Source organism: Pseudophryne corroboree, chromosome 2 (assembly GCF_028390025.1).
Source record: "Pseudophryne corroboree isolate aPseCor3 chromosome 2, aPseCor3.hap2, whole genome shotgun sequence".
In the NCBI taxonomy this organism is placed as follows: Eukaryota; Metazoa; Chordata; class Amphibia; order Anura; family Myobatrachidae; genus Pseudophryne; species Pseudophryne corroboree.
Window position 1 is genome coordinate 742,157,596 of NC_086445.1, and position 21,007 is coordinate 742,178,602.

Consider the following 21,007-nt stretch of genomic DNA (forward strand, 5'->3'; position numbering starts at 1 on the left):
GTCACCAGGACCTGTGCATCCTCATTACTGCTAAATACGTACCCCTCCATTGGTTAAGTAGTGGACTATTACTCTGCCATTACCATTAGTACACATATATTTTAACGGGTGTAGTAGGGTATGCTGGCGGCCGGGCTCCCGGCGACCAGCATACCGGCGCCGGAATCCCGACCGCTTGCATACCGACAGCTGGGCGAGCGCAAATGAGCCCCTTGAGGGCACGCTGCGCTTGCCACGCTACGGGCAAACTGAAGACCATCCATTTTAACAACTCTGTGAGCGCATTCATAGTTGCAATCACTGATCTTTAGCTATAGTTACTTGGAATCTAAGATTTGATAAGTAGGGCAGTAGATTCTTAACTTAAGATGGGTACACACTACATGATTTGTTGTGCAATCATGTTACCTGCGACCACGCTGCATGACCTCCGTGTAGTATATACATATAATTCATCATAATTTGCTACACATCAGATGGGATGATGCGACATACAACATGGGTGGTCATTCCGAGTTGATCGCTAGCTGCATTCGTTCTCTGTGCAGCGATGATGCTAAAAAACTGCACTTCTGCGTATGCGGCACAATGCACACGCGCAACGTACTATTACAACAAACTATGTAGTTTCACACAGGGTCTAGCGAAGCTTTTCAGTCGCACTGCTGGCTGCAGAGTGATTGACATGAAGTGGGCGTTTCTGGGTGTCAACTGACCGTTTTCAGGGAGTGTTTGGAAAAACACAGGCGTGCCAGGAAAAATGCAGGTGTGGCTGGGCGAACACAGGGCGTGTTTGTGACGTCAAAACAGGAACTGAACAGTCTGAAGTGATAGCAAGCGCCGAGTAGGTCTGAAGCTACTTTGAAATTGCACAAAATTATATTGTAGCCGCTCTGCGATCCCTTTGTTCGCACTTCTGCTAAGCTAAAATACACTCCCAGTCGGCGGCGGCATAGTGTTTGCACGGCTGCTAAAAACTGCTAGCGAGCGATCAACTCGGAATGACCACCGTGGTTTGGTTATATTAATCATGTAACTATATATGACATCATCATTCTACAGATTGTGCAGTGTGTGTTCGTGGGCGTAGTATATTAATTAATCGTATCAGGCCATCGGTGGATTGGCCAGTCGTTGCATTATGTACCCAGCGTAATATACTGTAGATATCATTGTTTGTCTCCTGAGTTCACAATCACACACTGCAGAATAAATGCTAGTTATTGCTGTGTATTGCAAGTGCCAGTCTGCACTTATGGTGTTCCCACAGCAGTCTTTAATGCACATTTCTCTGACGTCCTAAGTGGATGCTGGGGACTCCGTCAGGACCATGGGGAATAGCGGCTCCGCAGGAGACAGGGCACAAAAATAAAGCTTTAGGATCAGGTGGTGTGCACTGGCTCCTCCCCCTATGACCCTCCTCCAAGCCTCAGTTAGGTTTTTGTGCCCGTCCGAGCAGGGTGCAATCTAGGTGGCTCTCTTAAGGAGCTGCTTAGAAAAAGTTTTTAGGTTTTTTATGTTCAGTGAGTCCTGCTGGCAACAGGCTCACTGCATCGAGGGACTTAGGGGAGAGAAGTTCAACTCACCTGCGTGCAGGATGGATTGGCTTCTTAGGCTACTGGACACCATTAGCTCCAGAGGGAGTCGGAACACAGGTCTCACCCTGGGGTTCGTCCCGGAGCCGCGCCGCCGACCCCCCTTGCAGATGCTGAAGATTGAAGGTCCAGAAACCGGCGGCAGAAGGCTTTTCAGTCTTCATGAAGGTAGCGCACAGCACTGCAGCTGTGCGCCATTGTTGTCACACACTTCACACCATAGGTCACGGAGGGTGCAGGGCGCTGCTGGGGGCGCCCTGGGCAGCAATGTATAATACCTTTTATGGCTAAAAAATACATCACATATAGCCCTTGAGGCTATATGGATGTATTAAACCCATGCCAGATATCTCAAACTCCGGGAGAAAAGCCCGCCGGAATAGGGGGCGGGGCTTATTCTCCTCAGCACACAGCGCCATTTTCCTGCTCAGCTCCGCTGTGAGGAAGGCTCCCAGGACTCTCCCCTGCACTGCACTACAGAAACAGGGTAAAACAGAGAGGGGGGGCACTTTTTTTGGCGATATTTTATATATTTAAGCTGCTATAAGGATACAACACTTATATAAGGTTGTTCCCATATATATTATAGCGCTTGGGTGTGTGCTGGCAAACTCTCCCTCTGTCTCCCCAAAGGGCTAGTGGGGTCCTGTCTTCGATAAGAGCATTCCCTGTGTGTCTGCTGTGTGTCGGTACGTGTGTGTCGACATGTATGAGGACGATGTTGGTGAGGAGGCAGAGCAATTGCCGATAATGGTGATGTCACCCCCCAGGGAGTCGACACCGGAATGGTTGGCTTTGTTTATGGAATTACGTGATAATGTCAGCACATTACAAAAATCAGTTGACGACATGAGACGGCCGGAAAACCAGTTGGTACCTGCCCAGGCGTCTCAGACACCGTCAGGGGCTGTAAAACGCCCTTTACCTCAGTCGGTCGACACAGACCCAGACACGGACACTGAATCTAGTGTCGACGGTGAAGAAACAAACGTATTTTCAAGTAGGGCCACACGTTATATGATCACGGCAATGAAGGAGGCTTTGCATATCTCTGATACTGCAAGTACCACAAAAAGGGGTATTATGTGGGGGGTGAAAAAACTACCTGTAGTTTTTCCTGAATCAGAGGAATTGAATGATGTATGTGATGAAGCGTGGGTTAACCCAGATAGAAAAGTGCTAATTTCAAAAAAGTTATTGTCATTATACCCTTTCCCGCCAGAGGTTAGGGCGCGCTGGGAAACACCCCCTAGGGTGGATAAGGCGCTCACACGCTTATCAAAACAAGTGGCGTTACCGTCTCCTGATACGGCCGCCCTCAAGGATCCAGCTGATAGGAGGCTGGAAACTACCCTAAAAAGTATATACACACATACTGGTGTTATACTGCGACCAGCCATCGCCTCAGCCTGGATGTGCAGTGCTGGGGTGGTCTGGTCGGATTCCCTGACTGAAAATATTGATACCCTGGATAGGGACAGTATTTTATTGACTATAGAGCAATTAAAGGATGCTTTTCTTTATATGCGAGATGCTCAGAGGGATATTTGCACTCTGGCATCGAGAGTAAATGCGATGTCCATATCTGCCAGAAGAAGTTTATGGACGCGACAGTGGTCAGGTGATGCGGATTCTAAACGACATATGGAAGTATTGCCGTATAAAGGGGAGGAATTATTTGGCGTCGGTCTATCAGATCTGGTGGCCACGGCAACTGCCGGAAAATCCACCTTTTTACCTCAGACCCCCTCCCAACAGAAAAAGACACGCTATTTGTGGTACCGAAGCCGGACGGCTCGGTAAGACCTATTCTAAATCTGAAATCTTTGAACCTGTACATACAGAAATTCAAATTCAAGATGGAGTCACTCAGAGCAGTGATAGCGAATCTGGAAGAAGGGGACTTTATGGTGTCCCTGGACATAAAGGATGCTTACCTGCATATTCCAATTTGCCCTTCACATCAAGGGTACCTCAGGTTCGTGGTGCAAAACTGTCATTATCAGTTTCAGACGCTGCCGTTTGGATTGTCCACGGCACCTCGGGTCTTTACCAAGGTAATGGCCGAAATGATGATTCTTCTTCGAAGAAGAGGCGTATTAATTATCCCTTACTTGGACGATCTCCTGATAAGGGCAAGGTCCAGAGAACAGCTGGAGGACGGAGTAGCACTAACCTAATTAGTGCTGCAACAACACGGGTGGATTCTGAATTTTCCAAAATCTCAGTTGACACCGACAACACGTCTGCTGTTCCTGGGAATGATTCTGGACACGGTTCAGAAAAAGGTGTTTCTTCCGGAGGAGAAAGCCAAGGAGTTATCCAAACTTGTCAGGAACCTCCTAAAACCAGGAAAAGTGTCTGTGCATCAATGCACAAGAGTCCTGGGAAAGATGGTGGCTTCTTACGAAGCGATTCCACTCGGCAGATTCCACGCACGAACTTTTCAGTGGGATCTGTTGGACAAATGGTCCGGATCGCATCTGCAGATGCACCAGCGGATAACCTTATCACCACGGACAAGGGTGTCTCTTCTGTGGTGGTTGCAGAGTGCTCATCTGTTAGAGGGCCGCAGATTCGGCATACAGGACTGGGTCCTGGTGACCACGGATGCCAGTCTGAGAGGCTGGGGAGCGGTCACACAGGGAAGAAACTTCCAGGGAGTATGGTCAAGCCTGGAGATGTCTTTTCACATAAATATACTGGAGCTAAGAGCGATTTACAATGCTCTAAGTCTGGCAAAACCCCTGCTTCAGGGTCAGCTGGTGTTGATCCAGTCGGACAACATCACGGCAGTCGCCCACGTAAACAGACAGGGCGGCACAAGAAGCAGGACAGCAATGGCAGAAGCTGCAAGGATTCTTCGCTGGGCGGAAGATCATGTGATAGCACTGTCAGCAGTGTTCATTCCGGGAGTGGACAACTGGGAAGCAGACTTCCTCAGCAGACACGATCTACACCCGGGAGAGTGGGGACTTCATCCAGAAGTCTTCCACATGATTGTGAACCGTTGGGAAAAACCAAAGGTGGATATGATGGCGTCCCGCCTCAACAAAAAACTGGACAGGTATTGCGCCAGGTCAAGAGACCCTCAGGCAATAGCTGTGGACGCTCTGGTAACACCGTGGGTGTTCCAGTCAGTGTATGTGTTCCCTCCTCTGCCTCTCATACCAAAAGTACTGAGAATTATACGGCAAAAGGGAGTAAGAACGATACTCGTGGCTCCGGATTGGCCAAGAAGAACTTGGTACCCGGAACTTCAAGAGATGCTCACGGAGGATCCGTGGCCTCTACCTCTAAGACGGGACCTGCTTCAGCAGGGACCGTGTCTATTCCAAGACTTACCGCGGCTGCGTTTGACGGCATGGCGGTTGAACGCCGAATTCTAAGGGAAAAATGCATTCCGGAAGAGGTCATTCCTACACTGGTAAAAGCCAGGAAGGAGGTGACTGCACAACATTATCACCGCATTTGGAGAAAATATGTTGCGTGGTGTGAGGCCAGGAAGGCCCCCACAGAGGAATTTCAACTGGGTCGATTCCTACATTTCCTGCAAACAGGATTGTCTATGGGCCTCAAATTGGGGTCCATTAAGGTTCAAATTTCGGCCCTGTCGATTTTCTTCCAGAAAGAATTGGCTTTAGTTCCTGAAGTCCAGACTTTTGTAAAAGGAGTACTACATATACAGCCCCCGTTTGTGCCCCCAGTGGCACCGTGGGATCTTAATGTAGTTTTGGATTTTCTCAAATCCCATTGGTTTGAGCCACTCAAATCGGTGGAGTTGAAATTTCTTACATGGAAAGTAACCATGCTACTGGCCCTGGCTTCAGCCAGGAGAGTATCAGAATTAGCGGCTTTATCATATAAGAGCCCATATCTGATTTTCCATTCGGACAGGGCAGAACTGCGGACGCGTCCTCATTTTCTGCCTAAGGTGGTGTCAGCGTTTCACCTGAACCAGCCTATTGTGGTGCCTGCGGCTACTAACGATTTGGAGGATTCCAAGTTGTTGGACGTGGTCCGGGCATTGAAAATATATATTTCAAGAACGGCTGGAGTCAGAAAGTCTGACTCGCTGTTTATATTGTATGCACCCAACAAGCTGGGTGCTCCTGCTTCTAAGCAGACGATTGCTCGTTGGATTTGTAGCACAATTCAACTTGCACATTCTGTGGCAGGCTTGCCACAACCAAAATCTGTCAAGGCCCATTCCACAAGGAAAGTGGGCTCATCCTGGGCGGCTGCCCGGGGGGTCTCGGCATTACAACTCTGCCGAGCAGCTACGTGGTCGGGGGAGAACACGTTTGTAAAATTCTACAAATTTGATACCCTGGCTAAAGAGGACCTGGAGTTCTCTCATTCGGTGCTGCAGAGTCATCCGCACTCTCCCGCCCGTTTGGGAGCTTTGGTATAATCCCCATGGTCCTGACGGAGTCCCCAGCATCCACTTAGGACGTCAGAGAAAATAAGATTTTACTTGCCGATAAATCTATTTCTCGTAGTCCGTAGTGGATGCTGGGCGCCCATCCCAAGTGCGGATTGTCTGCAATACTTGTACATAGTTATTGTTACAAAAAAATCGGGTTGTTATTGTTGTGAGCCGTCTGTTCAGAGGCTCCTACGTTTGTCATACGGTTAACTGGGTTCAGATCACAAGTTGTACGGTGTGATTGGTGTGGCTGGTATGAGTCTTACCAGGGATTCATTATCCTTCCTTATTGTGTATGCTCGTCCGGGCACAGTATCCTAACTGAGGCTTGGAGGAGGGTCATAGGGGAGGAGCCAGTGCACACCACCTGATCCTAAAGCTTTATTTTTGTGCCCTGTCTCCTGCGGAGCCGCTATTCCCCATGGTCCTGACGGAGTCCCCAGCATCCACTACGGACTACGAGAAATAGATTTATCGGTAAGTAAAATCTTATTTTTTATTAGTCTTTCTGCAGCAGGGTTCATTGTGTTCCACAGGGAAACATCGGGGTGTAGACTGAATCTTGATCCAGAGTCACCAATATCTGCTTGTATCTGTTAAGGGTGTACAGTGTCATTTATATGCAGATGGCAAAGCCGTAAAGTAATGCATTCAATTGTGCTGTAATCAGAAAGTAAAAATAATAAAGTAAGAAGGCACAAACATGTTTTAATGTATATTTCTGCAACGGGGTACACTGGGATTCCACAGGGAATAACATCGGGGGGGGGGGGGGGGGGGGGGAGTTGGATCTTGATCCGAGGCACCAACAGGCTAAAGATTTGATTGTTCCCAAGAAGCACTGCACCACCTCCTCTATATCCCCGCCTCCAGGCACTGGAGCTCAGCTCAGTTTGTAAGTTGGTGCCTGCAGGCAGTTAGCAGGGAGGGCTGCGTTAGGCAGCCCTGAAAAGAGCTTTTCTGACAAGAAAGAAGACTTCAAGGGCTGCAGCACAGGCACTAGATGCTATATGTCATACTGACATATCGTGCTGTGGCTCCATCACCTCCCCCAGCAGCGCTGTATACTCCCGCGCTCTGGTTGCCGGGTACTTACAGCGAAGGCGCTCCGGTCTCATCAGGCACACATACCGCTGCTGCTCATGGATCGCGTGGCTGCACTCACAGGTAGGAGGTAAGAGAGTCCCCCATGTAGGACCCGACGAAAATTGCGATCTGGACGCGGTACCAGGAGATGGACCGCGCCGCTGGCGTGGACACTGTGACCATGCAGGGGACCCACTATATCCACCAGGGCAAGGGGCACAGGTCGGATTTACTAAAATGCGGTTATTTACAGGCTCCATAGTACCCGGTGGTGAAGCCCAGCAGAGGGGATAAGGCTCTGACCTGTAGCCCCTCCCCCAGCCCAGGGCGCCATCTACAGCAGATGTTCCCGCCCTGGAGCTGCATCTTTCTCCCTCACTCCCTGTCAGCGTTTGGGCGCCATTACACAGAGCTGCGCTGATTCTGGGACTGCTGTGCACTGTCTCCTCTGTAAAGCCTCCTGCCTCATCAGCGCTGTGCATTTACAGGGCACTAATGTATTCTACATGTCGTTTAGACAGTATCAGTTAAGAACAAGTGCATAACTACAGGGATATTTTGTACAAGTATTCTGTGACATACATCCAGTGTTTACTGTGCACTGTTATATCTGTATACATACATAGTTTTATGTAGTATTACTAGTCCAGTACAGTCTTATTGTTGTATGTAATAATTTCTGCATTGTACATGTGGCTGCGTGTGCCTATAGCTGCCGTGTGGTTTCCATTCCGTGATAGATATATATAGATATATATCCTCCACAACCAGCCGGCACTCGGATACTCAATTACACCAGGCTCAGGTGCTCCATCAAGTTCAATAATGCAGAATCCCAAAAGCAGAGATGGCACTCAGAGGCTTAAATGTATAAATGCAGAAAGCTGTATTGAGTTCAACGGTTCGGGGTGCAACCCCCTTTCTCAAGAATACATACAGTTGTATCTGTTAGTGCTGCATGTATTCTTGAGAAAAGGGGTTGCACCCCGAAACGTTGAACTCAATACAGCTTTCTGCATTTATACATTTAAGCCTCTGGGTGCCATCTCTGCTTTTGGGATTATTTATATATATATATATATATATATATATATATATATATATATTAATTATAGTGTTTCACAGGATATACTGTTTTTTGTATTTTGCTCTGTGTATTTCAGTGACCATATACCACTTAAATCCTCTGTTTGTGTTCTGAATTGGCAGTCACACTCCACAGGGGTTTTTTGTCAGGTACTGTGTCTGGCTATATTGTACTGTTACGCCCTAATGCTACGTTTCTATATAATGTCTGCTACACAGTGCGGGAGATCCGTGGCTGATCCTTCATCATGCAGTGCTGACGCCGCAGATTTATCTGAGGAAAATATTCCAGCTGAGGGTCCAGGTAACCCGGGGTTCTGTACCCCTCAGTCAGTCTGCAGCACCGGTAGCACACCAAGATCCACCTTGGGCTGCTTTTTCTAATTTACTGACAACGCTAGTAAAGGGACCTCCTGTGCCATTACAGCCACATATTGTCCCTGTAGTTAATCCGCCATGGGCGGATACTCTATCTACTCAGTTACAGCAATTAAATCAGTCTTTGGTTAAACAAAAGCCTAACCCTCGCCCTCCTAGGACCAAGGTGTCATTTAAGCGGGCCATTTCTTCCTCACAATCCACTCAAGATGGGTATATACTGACTCATCAGACACTGATGCAGATGCTTTTGATGTGGAATCTACAACGCAGGTTGATGTTCCTAACCTATTGGAGGCTATCAAACTGATTCTTCAGATTGAGGATGAAACTGATCCTCCAGATACGTCTAAGAAACCTGATAAGTTTAAACGTCAGAATGTTACTAAACTCGTTTTGCCACATTCTGACCATTTGGTTGACATATGTCAGGAATCCTGGAAGTCTCCAGGGAAGACATTCTCCCTGTCTAAAAAGATTCTAGCTCGTTATTACCTCTCTGCAGAGTTAGGTAAGAATTGGGAGACACCACCACCGGTGGACTCGCATGTAGCTCGTTTTGTGGTGTCTTCTACTCTGCCTTCACGACCGTCACCTCTCTGAAAGAACCGACGGATAAGCGTGTGGAGGGTTGCTTGAAGTCTATTTACACTCTTGCGGATGTTGTACATTGACCCACTATAGCTGCTTCTTGGCCTGCAAAAGTTATTGAAGCCTGGGTTCAAGTTGTTGAGGCAGAGCTACCTCTGAATTTTTCTGATAATGCCAGACAGTGTCTTTCATATATTACCACAGCCTCTCATTACATTCAGGAGGCAGCCTCTGATGCCGGTGTTCTGGCGGCTAAAGCGTCTACTACGTCCATTCTGGCTCGCCAGATTCTGTGGTTGCGGTCCTGGGGGTAAATTTACTAAGATGGGAGTTCTATTTAAGATGGGATGTTGCCCATAGCAACCAATCAGATTCTACTTCTCATTTTATCTAGCACCTTCTAGAAGATAATACCTGGAATCTGATTGGTTGCTAAGGGCAACATCCCATCTTAAATAGAACTTCCATCTGAGTAAATGTACCCTCTGGTCGGTAGACCTGGACTCTAAAAAGACCTTGGAGGTGATCCCTTTTAAGGGAGTCATCCTATTCGGGGAAGATTTGAACAAGATTGTTGCTGATTTAGCTTCTGCTAAAAATACATGTCTACCAAGTACTAATCCTTTGGCTCTGAAGGCTAAAAGTACCTCCTTTCGTTCCTTTCGACCTCCAAGTAAAGCAAAGGGTCAGGCGTACCTGAAACAGGCTCGCACTTCCAAAACGTCAAAGCCCAAGCCTCAAGGTTCTTGGACTGCCCATCAGCCTGCTTCCAAACCAGACAAGCCTGCTGCATGACAGGGCAGGCCTCCCCCTTGGGGATCCCAGGGGTGGGAGGCCGACTTCTGCGGTTCACCCAGGTATGGTTACAGACCACTTCGGATGCCTGGGTGAGGGAAGTTGTCACTCGCGGATACGCCATCTCTTTCAAGACACGTCCCCCTCACAGGTTTTGCTTGACAGTTATCCCTTCGGATCCGTTAAAGGCAAAAACTCTATGTTTGGTGGTGCAATCACTCCTGGACTTGGGAGTGATAGTGCCGGTGCCTCTGTCTCAGAAGGGCAGGGGATACTATTAAACGCTGTTCCTAGTCCCGAAGCCGAATGGATCCTCCCGGCCCATTCTCAACCTCAAATCTTTGAACAAATTAGTGAAGGTATCCAAATTCCGTATGGAAACTCTTCACTCTGTTGTTCTGGTTTTGGAGCCCAAGGATTATACGGTATCCCTGGACATACAGGATGCTTACCTACACATACCTATTGCCGTATTGCATCAGTAGTGTCTGCGGTTTGCTATTGGCAACCTACATTATCAATTCCAAGCCTTGCCCTTTGGACTGACTACAGCTCCTCAGTTCTTCACCAAGGTCATGGCAGTCATGACAGCCATTCTCCATTGGCAAGTTATCAGGATCCTCCCGTATCTGGATGACTTGCTAATTATGGCGAACTCCCCAGAGGTTCTCACACGTCATCTGGAACTGACGGTCCAGTTCCTACAAGCACACAGGTGGTTCATCAGTTGGAAGAAATCCTCACTGGTCCCTGCTCAGAGCATGGTGCACCTGGGGGCATTACTGGACACACAAAACCAACATTTGTTCTTGTCTCCACAGAAGGTCCTGAAGCTTCAGGACAGGATAAGATGCTTCCTCTCGCGCCAACGAGTGTCGATACACTCAGCGATGCAAGTACTAGGCCTCATGGGGTCGGTTTTTGACATGGTAGAGTACGCTCAATTTCACTCACGCCCTCTGCAGAAGCTAATCCTTGCCAGGTGGGACGGCCTGCCACTGCCAGGAGGTTCGTCTGTCACTGAGCTGGTGGCTACATGACCAACAATTGAGCAGGGGTCGTCCCTTCTGGATCTCCAAACGACGGATACCAGTCTGCGGGTTTGGGGCATGGTGTTGGAGCAACACTCTCTTCAGGGTCGGTGGACCAGGGAGGAATCTCTCCTACCTATAAATATTCTGGAGTTGTGGGCAGTGTTCAATGCTCTGAAACTTGCCCTGCCTCTTGTACAGAACAGGCCTGTTCAAGTACAGTCGGACAATGCCACCACGGTGGCGTACATAAATCATCAATGCGACACTCGAAGCCGCATGGCAATGTTGGAAGTGTCAAAGATCCTTAAATGGGCGGAACGCCATCTGCCAGCCATATCGGCAGTGTTCATTCCGGGGGTCCTCAACTGGGAAACAGACTTCCTCAGTCATCAGGACGTACACGTCGGAGAGTGGAGCCTTCATCCAAAAGTATTTCATCTCCTAGTGGACAAGTTGGGCCTACCAGATGTAGACCTGATGGCGTCTCGACACAATCACAAGGTTCCGGTCTTCAGAGCAAGAACAAGGGATCCTCAAGCAGCGTTCGTGGATGCACTGGCAATTCTATGGAACTTTCGGCTGCCGTACGTGTTCCCTCTGGTGGCACTCCTGCCCAGGGTAATATGGAAGTTCAAGCAAGAGGGAGGAATACTAATAATCGCTCCAGCGTGACCCAGACGGCATTGGTTCTCAGACCTGCAGGGTCTCTTGATAGAGCGTCCTCTTCTACTTCCGCAACGACCAGACCTCCTCGTTCAAACTCTGTTGAAAGCCCATAAGCCAGCTTTGGCTCAGATTTATTATAGGGTCTGGAATTCTTTCTTCGCCTGTTGTGCGGCTAAGAATTATGATATATACAAGTTCAGTACTGCCAAACTTTTGGCTTTTCTGCAACAGGGCCTGTACTTAGGCCTTCATCTGTCCTCCCTCAAGGTTTATATATCTTCCTTGTCGGTGTGGTTTCAGAGAGAGATTGCGTCTCTTCCTGACGTTCACACTTTCACTTAGGGTGTTTTATGGATTCAACCTCCCTATGTCCCTACTGTGGCTCAATGGGATTTTGCTGTTGTTCTGAATGCCCTGCAGGAGTCTCCATTTGAGCCTCTTGAGTCTGTGAACCTTAAATGGCTTAGCTTAAGGTCTTATTTATGCTGGCTATTGCCTCTCCTCGACGAGTTTCAGACTTGGGTGCCTTATCGTGTCGGAAACCCTTTCTGATTTTTCACCGTGACCGTGCGGTTCTTAGAACTCGCCCTGGTTATTTACCTAAGGTGGTGTCATCTTTCCACCTTAACCAAGAGATTGTGGTTCCAGCCTTTATCTGTCCTGGTTTGTCCTCCAAAGAGCGGTCTTTGGCTGTTGTACGGGCTCTCCGTATCTATGTGAAGAGAACCGCCTCCATTAGGAGATCTGATTCTCTCTTTGTACTTTTTGGTGTTCACAAACGTGGCTGGCCTGCGAATAAGCAGACTTTGGCCAGATGGATTAGAATGGTGATTGCACAGGCTTATGCGCTGGCTGATCTTCCAGCTCCTGCTGCTATCAAGGCCCATTTTACTCTGCCTATTGGACCTTCTTGGGCGGCCCGCCGTGGCGCATCCCTAGAACAATTGTGGATGGCGGCTACATGGTCCTCAGTGAAGATGTTCTTCAGGTTCTATGCCTTTGATACCTCAGCTTCCCAGAATGCCTCCTTTGGACGCCGGGTTCTTGTGCCCGCTACAGTGCGTCCCCTCACTTGAGGAACTGCTTTAGGACATCCCCGATGTTATTCCCTGTGGAATCCCAGTGTACCCCGCTGCTGAAAAGGAGATTTATGGTATGACTTAACATGGTAAAATCTCTTTGTGCGAGGTACACTGGATTCCACAGGGCGCCCAACCTGACGCACTTAGCTTCTTTGGGTTTGTACAGCATTAGCCGCTGGTACCTTCTCCTGTCGTGAGAATGTGGTTCTACGTGGCTAACATCTACCGTCTCTTTAACCTGCTACTGCATTGGACTGGTTAACAAAACTGAGCTCCAGTGCCTGGAGGTGTGGATATAGAGGAGGCGGTGCAGTGCATCTTGGGAACAGTCAAAGCTTTAGCCTGTTGGTGCCTTGGATCAAGATCCAACTCTACACCTCGATGTTATTCCCTGTGGAATCCAGTGTAACTCACAGGAAGAGATTTAACCATGGTAAATCTTACTCCTTACTTACTTAATCTTCTTTTTTTTACATTTTCATTTAAGTTTGAAAGGGCTGCCATACATGATCTCACTCAGGTCTGAGCAGTTTTGCCTGTTGTCCATTGGATTATGGATAACCAAGTAGGTTATATATTAGACAGCGGACCATTAATACACTGCTCTGTGCCCATATAATCTGCACTAGATCTGTCATTGAGTGAAGCACAGTTGGTGTAGTGGTTGATATTATTGCCTCACAAAGCAGAGCTCTTGGGTTCAATTCCCACCATGGCCCTAATAGTGTGCAGTTTGTATATTCTCCCCATGCTTACGTGTGTTTCCTCTGGTATATACAAAATATACTTAATTAGTTCCTGGCAAAAGTTAACCCTGGTGTGTATACCTGTGTAAGTAAGCGCCACTGGAGCAGGGACCAGGTTTATATTCTCTATAAAGCACTGTTAGTGACCTGCCCTATATGCTATATAAATAACTATTAATAAATAAAATAAATAGTTGTGCTCATGGGCCTCAGTCATAAGGGGTAATTCACTTGTTATTTTTGTGGCCGCCACTAGATGGCGCCCGACGACAGCATTTCAGTTGTTCTACTGCAGGGATGGGGAACCTTTGGCCCTCCAGCTGTTGTTGAACTACACATCCCAGCATGCCCTGCAACAGTTTTAGCATGACCGAATAGCAAAACTGTAGCAGAGCATGCAGGTATGTGTAGTTCAATAACAGCTGGAGGGCCAAAGGTTCCCATTCCCTTTTCTACTATTTGTGAACCCATTAGCCACAGAAGACACATTTTTTTTTTCTCACAGCCTCCTGAGGTGTGAGAAAAAATGTGTGCTAAATTGAGGCTTGAACACCCATAGCAGGATTTTAGACTGGTTTAGTCGTTTTTTTTGCAGCAAAACCCTGTCTATGTGGGTGCGACATGCACAATGTACATGGGCTTCCAAACACAAAATAATCTTGCCATATGTTTGGGCATCTAAATAGTCCCGTTTAGACTGGATTATTAGACACCTAAAATAATTGAACTCACCAGGAATTTCATGAGTTAAAATAAAGGAGCTGTCTTGTCATAGAAAGTCAGTATTTTCACTAATGTGTTTTTTTTTCTCTGATCATGTAGCTCCCAACACAAAGGATTTGGATGTTTTCCTGCGTAAGCAAGAATCTGGCTTTGGATTCAGGGTCCTTGGAGGAGATGGACCAGAACAGGCGGTGAGTACCATTAAGGAGTCTGCCCATTCAATGCAGTTATATTAAACACACAGGGGAAGATATACTAAGTTTTTGGGAGACATAAAGTATCAGCTCCTGTCATTTTTCAAACACAACCTGTAACATGGCAGTTAGGAGTGGGTTGATTGGTACTTCATCTCTCTCCATTTTATCACTCTCCAAGGCTTAGTACATCTCCCCCACTGTATGTATGTCACATAGATAAAGTACTTTGAATTTGCAGGTTCCCCAATTGAAGTCTATTGTATTTCTTTAAAAAAAATTGTATTTATTAAGGATTCTTGATAGATTGTAAATTAATTTGCATCTGTGTCTTAAAAGGTGCCAATCCATTACAGCGCATACATCAGTTCTGCATAAACTTTTGTTATGCGTCATATGGGACCACTGTTCGCTTCTTCAGACAGTTTATTTCTTTTTTATTATTAAAATCCTAAATCTTTGGGGTGAAAATAGCTCTTTGCAGATTGTATGTAGCCTGCTTCCTGTCAGGAGTTCATAGTGTACGTTATGGGCCTTCAACCTGTGGCATGCCCTGGATCAGTTTTAGCATGCCTTAATAGCAAAACTGTGGCAGGGCATGCTGGGATGTGTAGTTCCACAGCAGCTGGAGAGCCACAGGTTGAAGACCCATTGTGTACATTATGCCAGAAGCTGTGAATCAGCCATGTTCTGGACTGCATTGGCCCCCGTTGGGCATGCACCAGGTGACTGTGCTGATTTGAGATGTGACACTTGTATATCTGAGTGCGAGTCTCTGAATTTGTATACGAAGTGCTACAGATGTGTCCTCATACATCTTGCCTCAATACGCAACGCAGCAGGAGATGCCTAGTGTGAGTGAGCTTTCAGATCCCGTGCAACTCCGTTATTGTCTGGCATATTTTTTTGCAAATAATGTGCCTTATTCGCATTGCTATGTGAATATGATGCACAAGTAGACTCTGCTGATTAAAATGATGAGTGGCTTGGTGTGAAAGGGTCTACCTGGGTTGAGGGTCCCAGGTCCGTTACCTGGATCGTAACCAGGATCAAATCAAGGACCTACCCAAGTAGGCTATAGTGTGAAGGCCTGAACTGGGTCACACTAAGGAACAGAGAGGCAGATTAGCTGTGATCAGAGATGATAATGTCCTCTCCAAGTGCCGGCAGATCAGGCAACATCGTCACAGCAATAACCTGGGTCCAGCCTGCAGTGTGAACACAGTTTCAGTAACTGTGACACTGCCTGAAACCGAGGTTGGACACCGTTATTAAAAAATTAGCATGTTGGTCACCTGATCGTTCTGGTGGCACTCTGCACAAATCACTCCGATCTGTGTTAGTATGGTTCATGACTAGTATCAGGATGCGGCCATGTGACCGCTGCTCAGGAACCCGTCGGTCACCATGCCGATGATGGGATCCCGAACAATCAAAATGTTGGCATACAGAATGCAAACCAACAGGGACTTTTCCCACTCGTAGGTGTCCACGACACCCATAGAGTGGGAATAGAATCTGTGGCGAGCCTCCGAGCCTGCTGCATGGTGAGCGCAGCGAGCACCCAAGGGGCGTTGTTTCACTCGCATCCCTCGCCGGCATTCTGCTGCCTGGATCCTGAGGTCGGTATGCTGACCGCCGGGATCCCCAGCGCTGGTCTTCCAGCCTCAACCCTTAGTATCTATGTTTATATGTTGATGGGACTATTATATAGTGTGGCAGAGGGTGGTTGTCCTCTTAACTGATGACCTAGGAAGAAAATGATGTAGTTTTAGTGTGATCTGATTGTTATCTCTTATTTGGGGAAGAAAAATTTATTTGGAACCCAAATTGTGAAGCCTGGTTTTGTTGCTGAGATGCAGAAATCAGTAGGACTCTGTCTTGTAGCTGCATGTGTTATTGTATATCTGCAAGAACCCTATGTTGCTTTATTGATTTGCTTACCACACAATGGGGCAGATGTATTAACCTGGAGAAGGCATAAGGAAGTGATAAACCAGTGATATGTGCAAGGTGATAAAGGCACCAGCCAATCAGCTCCAATATGTAAATTAACAGTTAGGATCTGATTGGCTGGTGCCTTTATCATCTTGCACCTTTATCATCTTGCACATATCACTGGTTTATCACTTCATTATGCCTTCTCCAGGTTAATACATCTGCCCCTGTATTCCCATTAATTTCATAAAATTGAAGACCAGAAAAGGTGTTAGCAATGCGTATACACAGTTCTATAATGACATTTTTAATTTGCCAGAACATTAAGGAATCACTGTAGCAAAACATGTCCATAAATATTACTTTTTGCTTGCTCCTTTTAACGCAAATATAATATAAGACCATGGGCCTTATTCAGAGTTGATCGCAGCCGCAAATTTGTTAGCAGTTGGGCAAAACCATGTGCACTGCAGGGGGGGGGGGGGGGGGGGGCAGATATAACATGTGCAGAGAGAGTTAGATTTGGGTGGGGTGTGTTCAAACAGAAATCTAAATTGCAGTGTAAAAATAAAGCAGCCAGTATTTACCCTACATAGAAACAAAATAACCCACCCAAATCTAACTCTCTCTGCAAATGTTATATCTGCCACACCTGCAGTGCACATGGTTTTGCCCACCTGCTAACAAATTTGCTGTTGCGATCAACTCTGAATTACCCCCCATGTTTCTTAGCTAATACTGGCACGTTTACTAGGGTTGTTCTTTTGCTGTGATCGTTTGCTTGTAGAGGCCACAATGACACCATTTACATTCAAAGTGTCACAACTGAGGGCTGGTGTTGACATGAAACAGCCTCAGTTGTAGGGGCTTGTGTAAATGTAAATCTGGGCAGTAGAATAGGACTCCTAGACATACAGATGACTTGTACCACCAGTGCCCGAAGGTGTGACCACGACTACAAAGATAAAATGAATGTTTGTTTATTGAACACGGTTCTGATGGTACATCGGCAGTTGCAGAGAAATTATATGAGAAATTATTAAAAACAGTACACAGTTCCACAAGAAATAGCAAAAGCTGGTATTCCCTTAGGTGTGGTATCCGTACAAGGCTAGCTTGGGAGATTAGGAGATGGAGAGTCCTTTTACCATCACCTAGGTGCTGTATGGTAGATGAAAACTGGAACTGGTCAGCATATGTTGTACAGAGGCTGAACGTGCTGTAGAGTGAGTAGTACACGTAGAGTGCCGGTTTTGCCGGATGGAACCGGTAACAAAGAACTGTGGATGAAGTGCAGATGAACCAGTGTTAGCAGAGGAGTTGAATAACACTGGTGACGCTAGAGATCGATGAATTTGAAGAACAAATGACTTGAGCACTGAAGATATTAAGGGAAACCGATGGCGGAGCACCGATGACATCAGGAAGCTGAACGCCGCTGGGAGCCAAATGCTGGAAGCCGGTGTTTTAGAGCACTTGCCAATAGCAGAAGGCAATGAGGATACTATGGAGTCAGGCAGGCACCGCAGGGTGGTGATTGGTGCGGGTCTCTGAAGAACTGAAGACACAGGAGCTGGAATACCTGGAACACAGTAATCACAGAGAGCAGAGACAGGATACACTGGTAATGACAACCAAAGCACTGACAACTTCCTGGTTCAGGATCAGTCCTTTTATACCCTCAGCAGTGCAGGGATTGGATCAGCAATCAGACAGAACTCAGCGATGCTGTAGATTGGAGGAACTAGCGTCATGTGATCAGAACCAACATGGCTGCGCCCATACTGGTCTTGGAGGGAAACCTGGTTTGTAATTCCATATGGAGATTTTGCAGTAATGGCGGCTGCAGCTTCGGCCGCAGGGGACAGTGGGCGCCAAGCTGCACAGCAAACCCACAGAGCCGGCGGCAGAGGCCACAGCGGGCGAGAGGCACCGCACAGACCTGTTAGTGCTTTGAACTGTAATAATAGCGGTAAAGGCCGCAGCTGACGGGACGCTATGCAGAGTCGTCCAAGTGCTGAGAGTGCAGTAATGGCAGCGGAGGCCGCGATGGGCTAGAAACGCCCTTCCACTTATAAGAGTTCCTTGTGACAGCATCTGCGGACTGGCAGAGAGGAGATATGAAGTAAGGATGTTTAGCAGCATGATTGAGACCCGGCCCTGGAACGCTGAGCCAGCTTCAGGAGATACCTGAAAGGTAAATAATGGTGTCCTGTAACCCAGATCGTGACACAAAGTTTGGTGCTAAGAGTTTAGGATCTATCCAAATTAATGGGAATTTTTTTATTTGACTCCAATTTCTTTTCACTGCACAGCATAGTAATACAGCAACACATGCCCTGTGACTGACAAGCAAACTGTAATATCATGGGCAAATAATTGGCATATCATAGTCATGCAATTAGGAGCATACGATAACACGGTAAATAATATGACCCAATAAATGATCATTATATAAAGCGAGCATTTTAACTGACCTCTGTATTATATCTATTAATCCAACTGAGACTTAACTTTAGCATTCATTTTTTTTACGGCGCCCAAAAGTTCTAGCATGTGAGAACAGCCGAGCAGTAGGAGTGCGATAATCATTCCTCATAATGAAATAAACTCCTATTATATATGATACACTATTCATATTCATGAGGCAGTTTTATACTTTGTGTCTCTTTAGATTTGTTGTTGATAATTACGGTAATAATTTTAGTTTTATACCTTTTTAGTTGCTCTGCCACTTTTCTATCATCTTTTGAAACAGTGTGCACTTGGATAGCAGGATGTCATCAGCTTCCTGACGTGCCCCTGTAATACCCCTCTGTGGGTGCATTGGGCACTGGATAATGGTCAATGCTTCAATAGCATATAGATAATTCACAAACTTCCAACCCAAGCCAAGCAGTAGGGATCTAATACTCAGTGTACATGGGAGATAACTGCATGCAGCTTAGGAAGAGTGCTGCAGGGTTGGGTATGTGTGACTTGCGCTCGCCGCAGGTTCTATTACCACTGTGGACACCCACAAGTAGGAATAGTTCCTGTTGATTGGCATGCCGACCGGCGGGATTTTTAGATGCCGGGATCCGATGTTGTGATCGGTGTTCTCCTTTATAACCCCGCCTCCAGGCACTGAGAGCTCAGTTTCGAGTTGGTGCCTGCTGCAGCAGGTCACCCAACAGGAGCCCTAAAAAAGCTTTCTGACAGAAGATTTCTTCTCCAGGCTGTCAACGCTGTATGTCAGGGTGCCACTTCAGCGCTGCAGCTCCATCAACTCCCAAGCGGCATCACATACTCCCGCGGCTCAGTTTCCGAGTACTTGCGGCGGAGACGTCCCGGCTTAGGCACACTGTCGCAGACTGCTCTCCTGGTTTACATGGCTGCTACAGGGAGGAGGTAAGAGGGTCCCACAGGTGCTGGCGTGGACACTGCCACCGAGCAGGAACCCCACTAGACCACAGGGACATCTGAGTACAAGTCGGGTTAATAAGGCTCACAGTACCCAGGGTGGAAGTCCAACATAGGAGAGGTGGCAATGGCCTGTAGCCCCTCCCCCGGCCCAGGGCGCCATCTCCTCACAGATTTCCCGCCCTGGAGCTGCCTCACGCTCTCCCTCACTCCCTGACTGAGACGCTGGACGCCATCTTCTGAGCATAGCTGCGGCTGGTCTCCGAGACTGCAGGGCAATGTCTCCCTTGTAAAGCCACCTGTATACAGTGCTGTGACTTTACAAACACTTAAGTATCCTACATGTCTTTATACAGACAGCGTTAGTTGAGAAAGAGTGTAACTACTAGTACTGAATATATTGTACGAGTATTCTGATATATCCTCCGGTTACTGATCGCACTGTGATATATTTATACATATATACTAGTCCAGTTCAGCTTTATTGTGATAATTTCTGCATTGCCTGCGACTGTGTGTGCCTGTATCTGGTGCGTGGTTTCACTCTCAGTGTTTCCCAGATATAACTGTCACTATATTCTGTACCCTATGGGGCTAGGTGCATCTGGGTGCACTAAAATAGTGCGTCACAGTATTTATCCAATGTGTATATTCTACTGTGTACTCAGTCACATAATGCCAATTTATTTGCAGGTATTGTACTTTGTCTGGCCTTATCGTACTAAGTCGCTCTGTGTTGCATTAATATATAATGTCTAACAGAAAGGGCAGTAAATCAGTGGAAGCTCCTGCAGCATGCAGAGTATGCTCCAAAGATTTGCCAGAGGGGAAAGTTTTGTATGATAGTCTCTGTACCACGTGTCAAACATCTTCTAGTCAGTCCGCAGCTCCTGTGTCTACTCAGGAGCCACCCTGGGCTGCATTCACAAATCTGCTGGGTACTCTAGTAGAATGCCTTACGCCCCCTATGGGACCACCATTGCCACTGCCGCCACAAATTGTCCCTATGGTTAATCTGCCTTGGGTGGAGACTTTATCTAACCAGCTGCAACAATTAAATCAGTCATTGATTAGACAAAAATCCACCCCAGGTCACTCCCATGTCTCTGGGTCTTCTAAGTTGGCTGTTTCCTCCTCGCAATCCACAAACATCTCTGATGTCTCATCTGAAGAGGAAGGGGAGCATACGGTCATGTCAGACACTGAATCTGGTGTCCCTGTCCTAGTGGTTGCTTTTAAACAAATCCTACAAATATCTGATG

General features: G+C 47.1%; 1 protein-coding gene across 3 annotated transcripts in view; it reads left to right on the plus strand.

The window, feature by feature from the left end:
• The window catches only part of MAGI3 (membrane associated guanylate kinase, WW and PDZ domain containing 3), a 676,662-nt gene that overhangs the window by 513,634 nt on the left and 142,021 nt on the right, over positions 1-21,007 (plus strand). For all 3 annotated transcript variants that reach the window (XM_063955402.1, XM_063955400.1, XM_063955401.1), the window contains one exon: positions 14,311-14,402. In XM_063955402.1, the coding sequence (XP_063811472.1) occupies positions 14,311-14,402 (92 nt within the window). The remainder of the gene's footprint in view (positions 1-14,310; positions 14,403-21,007) is intronic.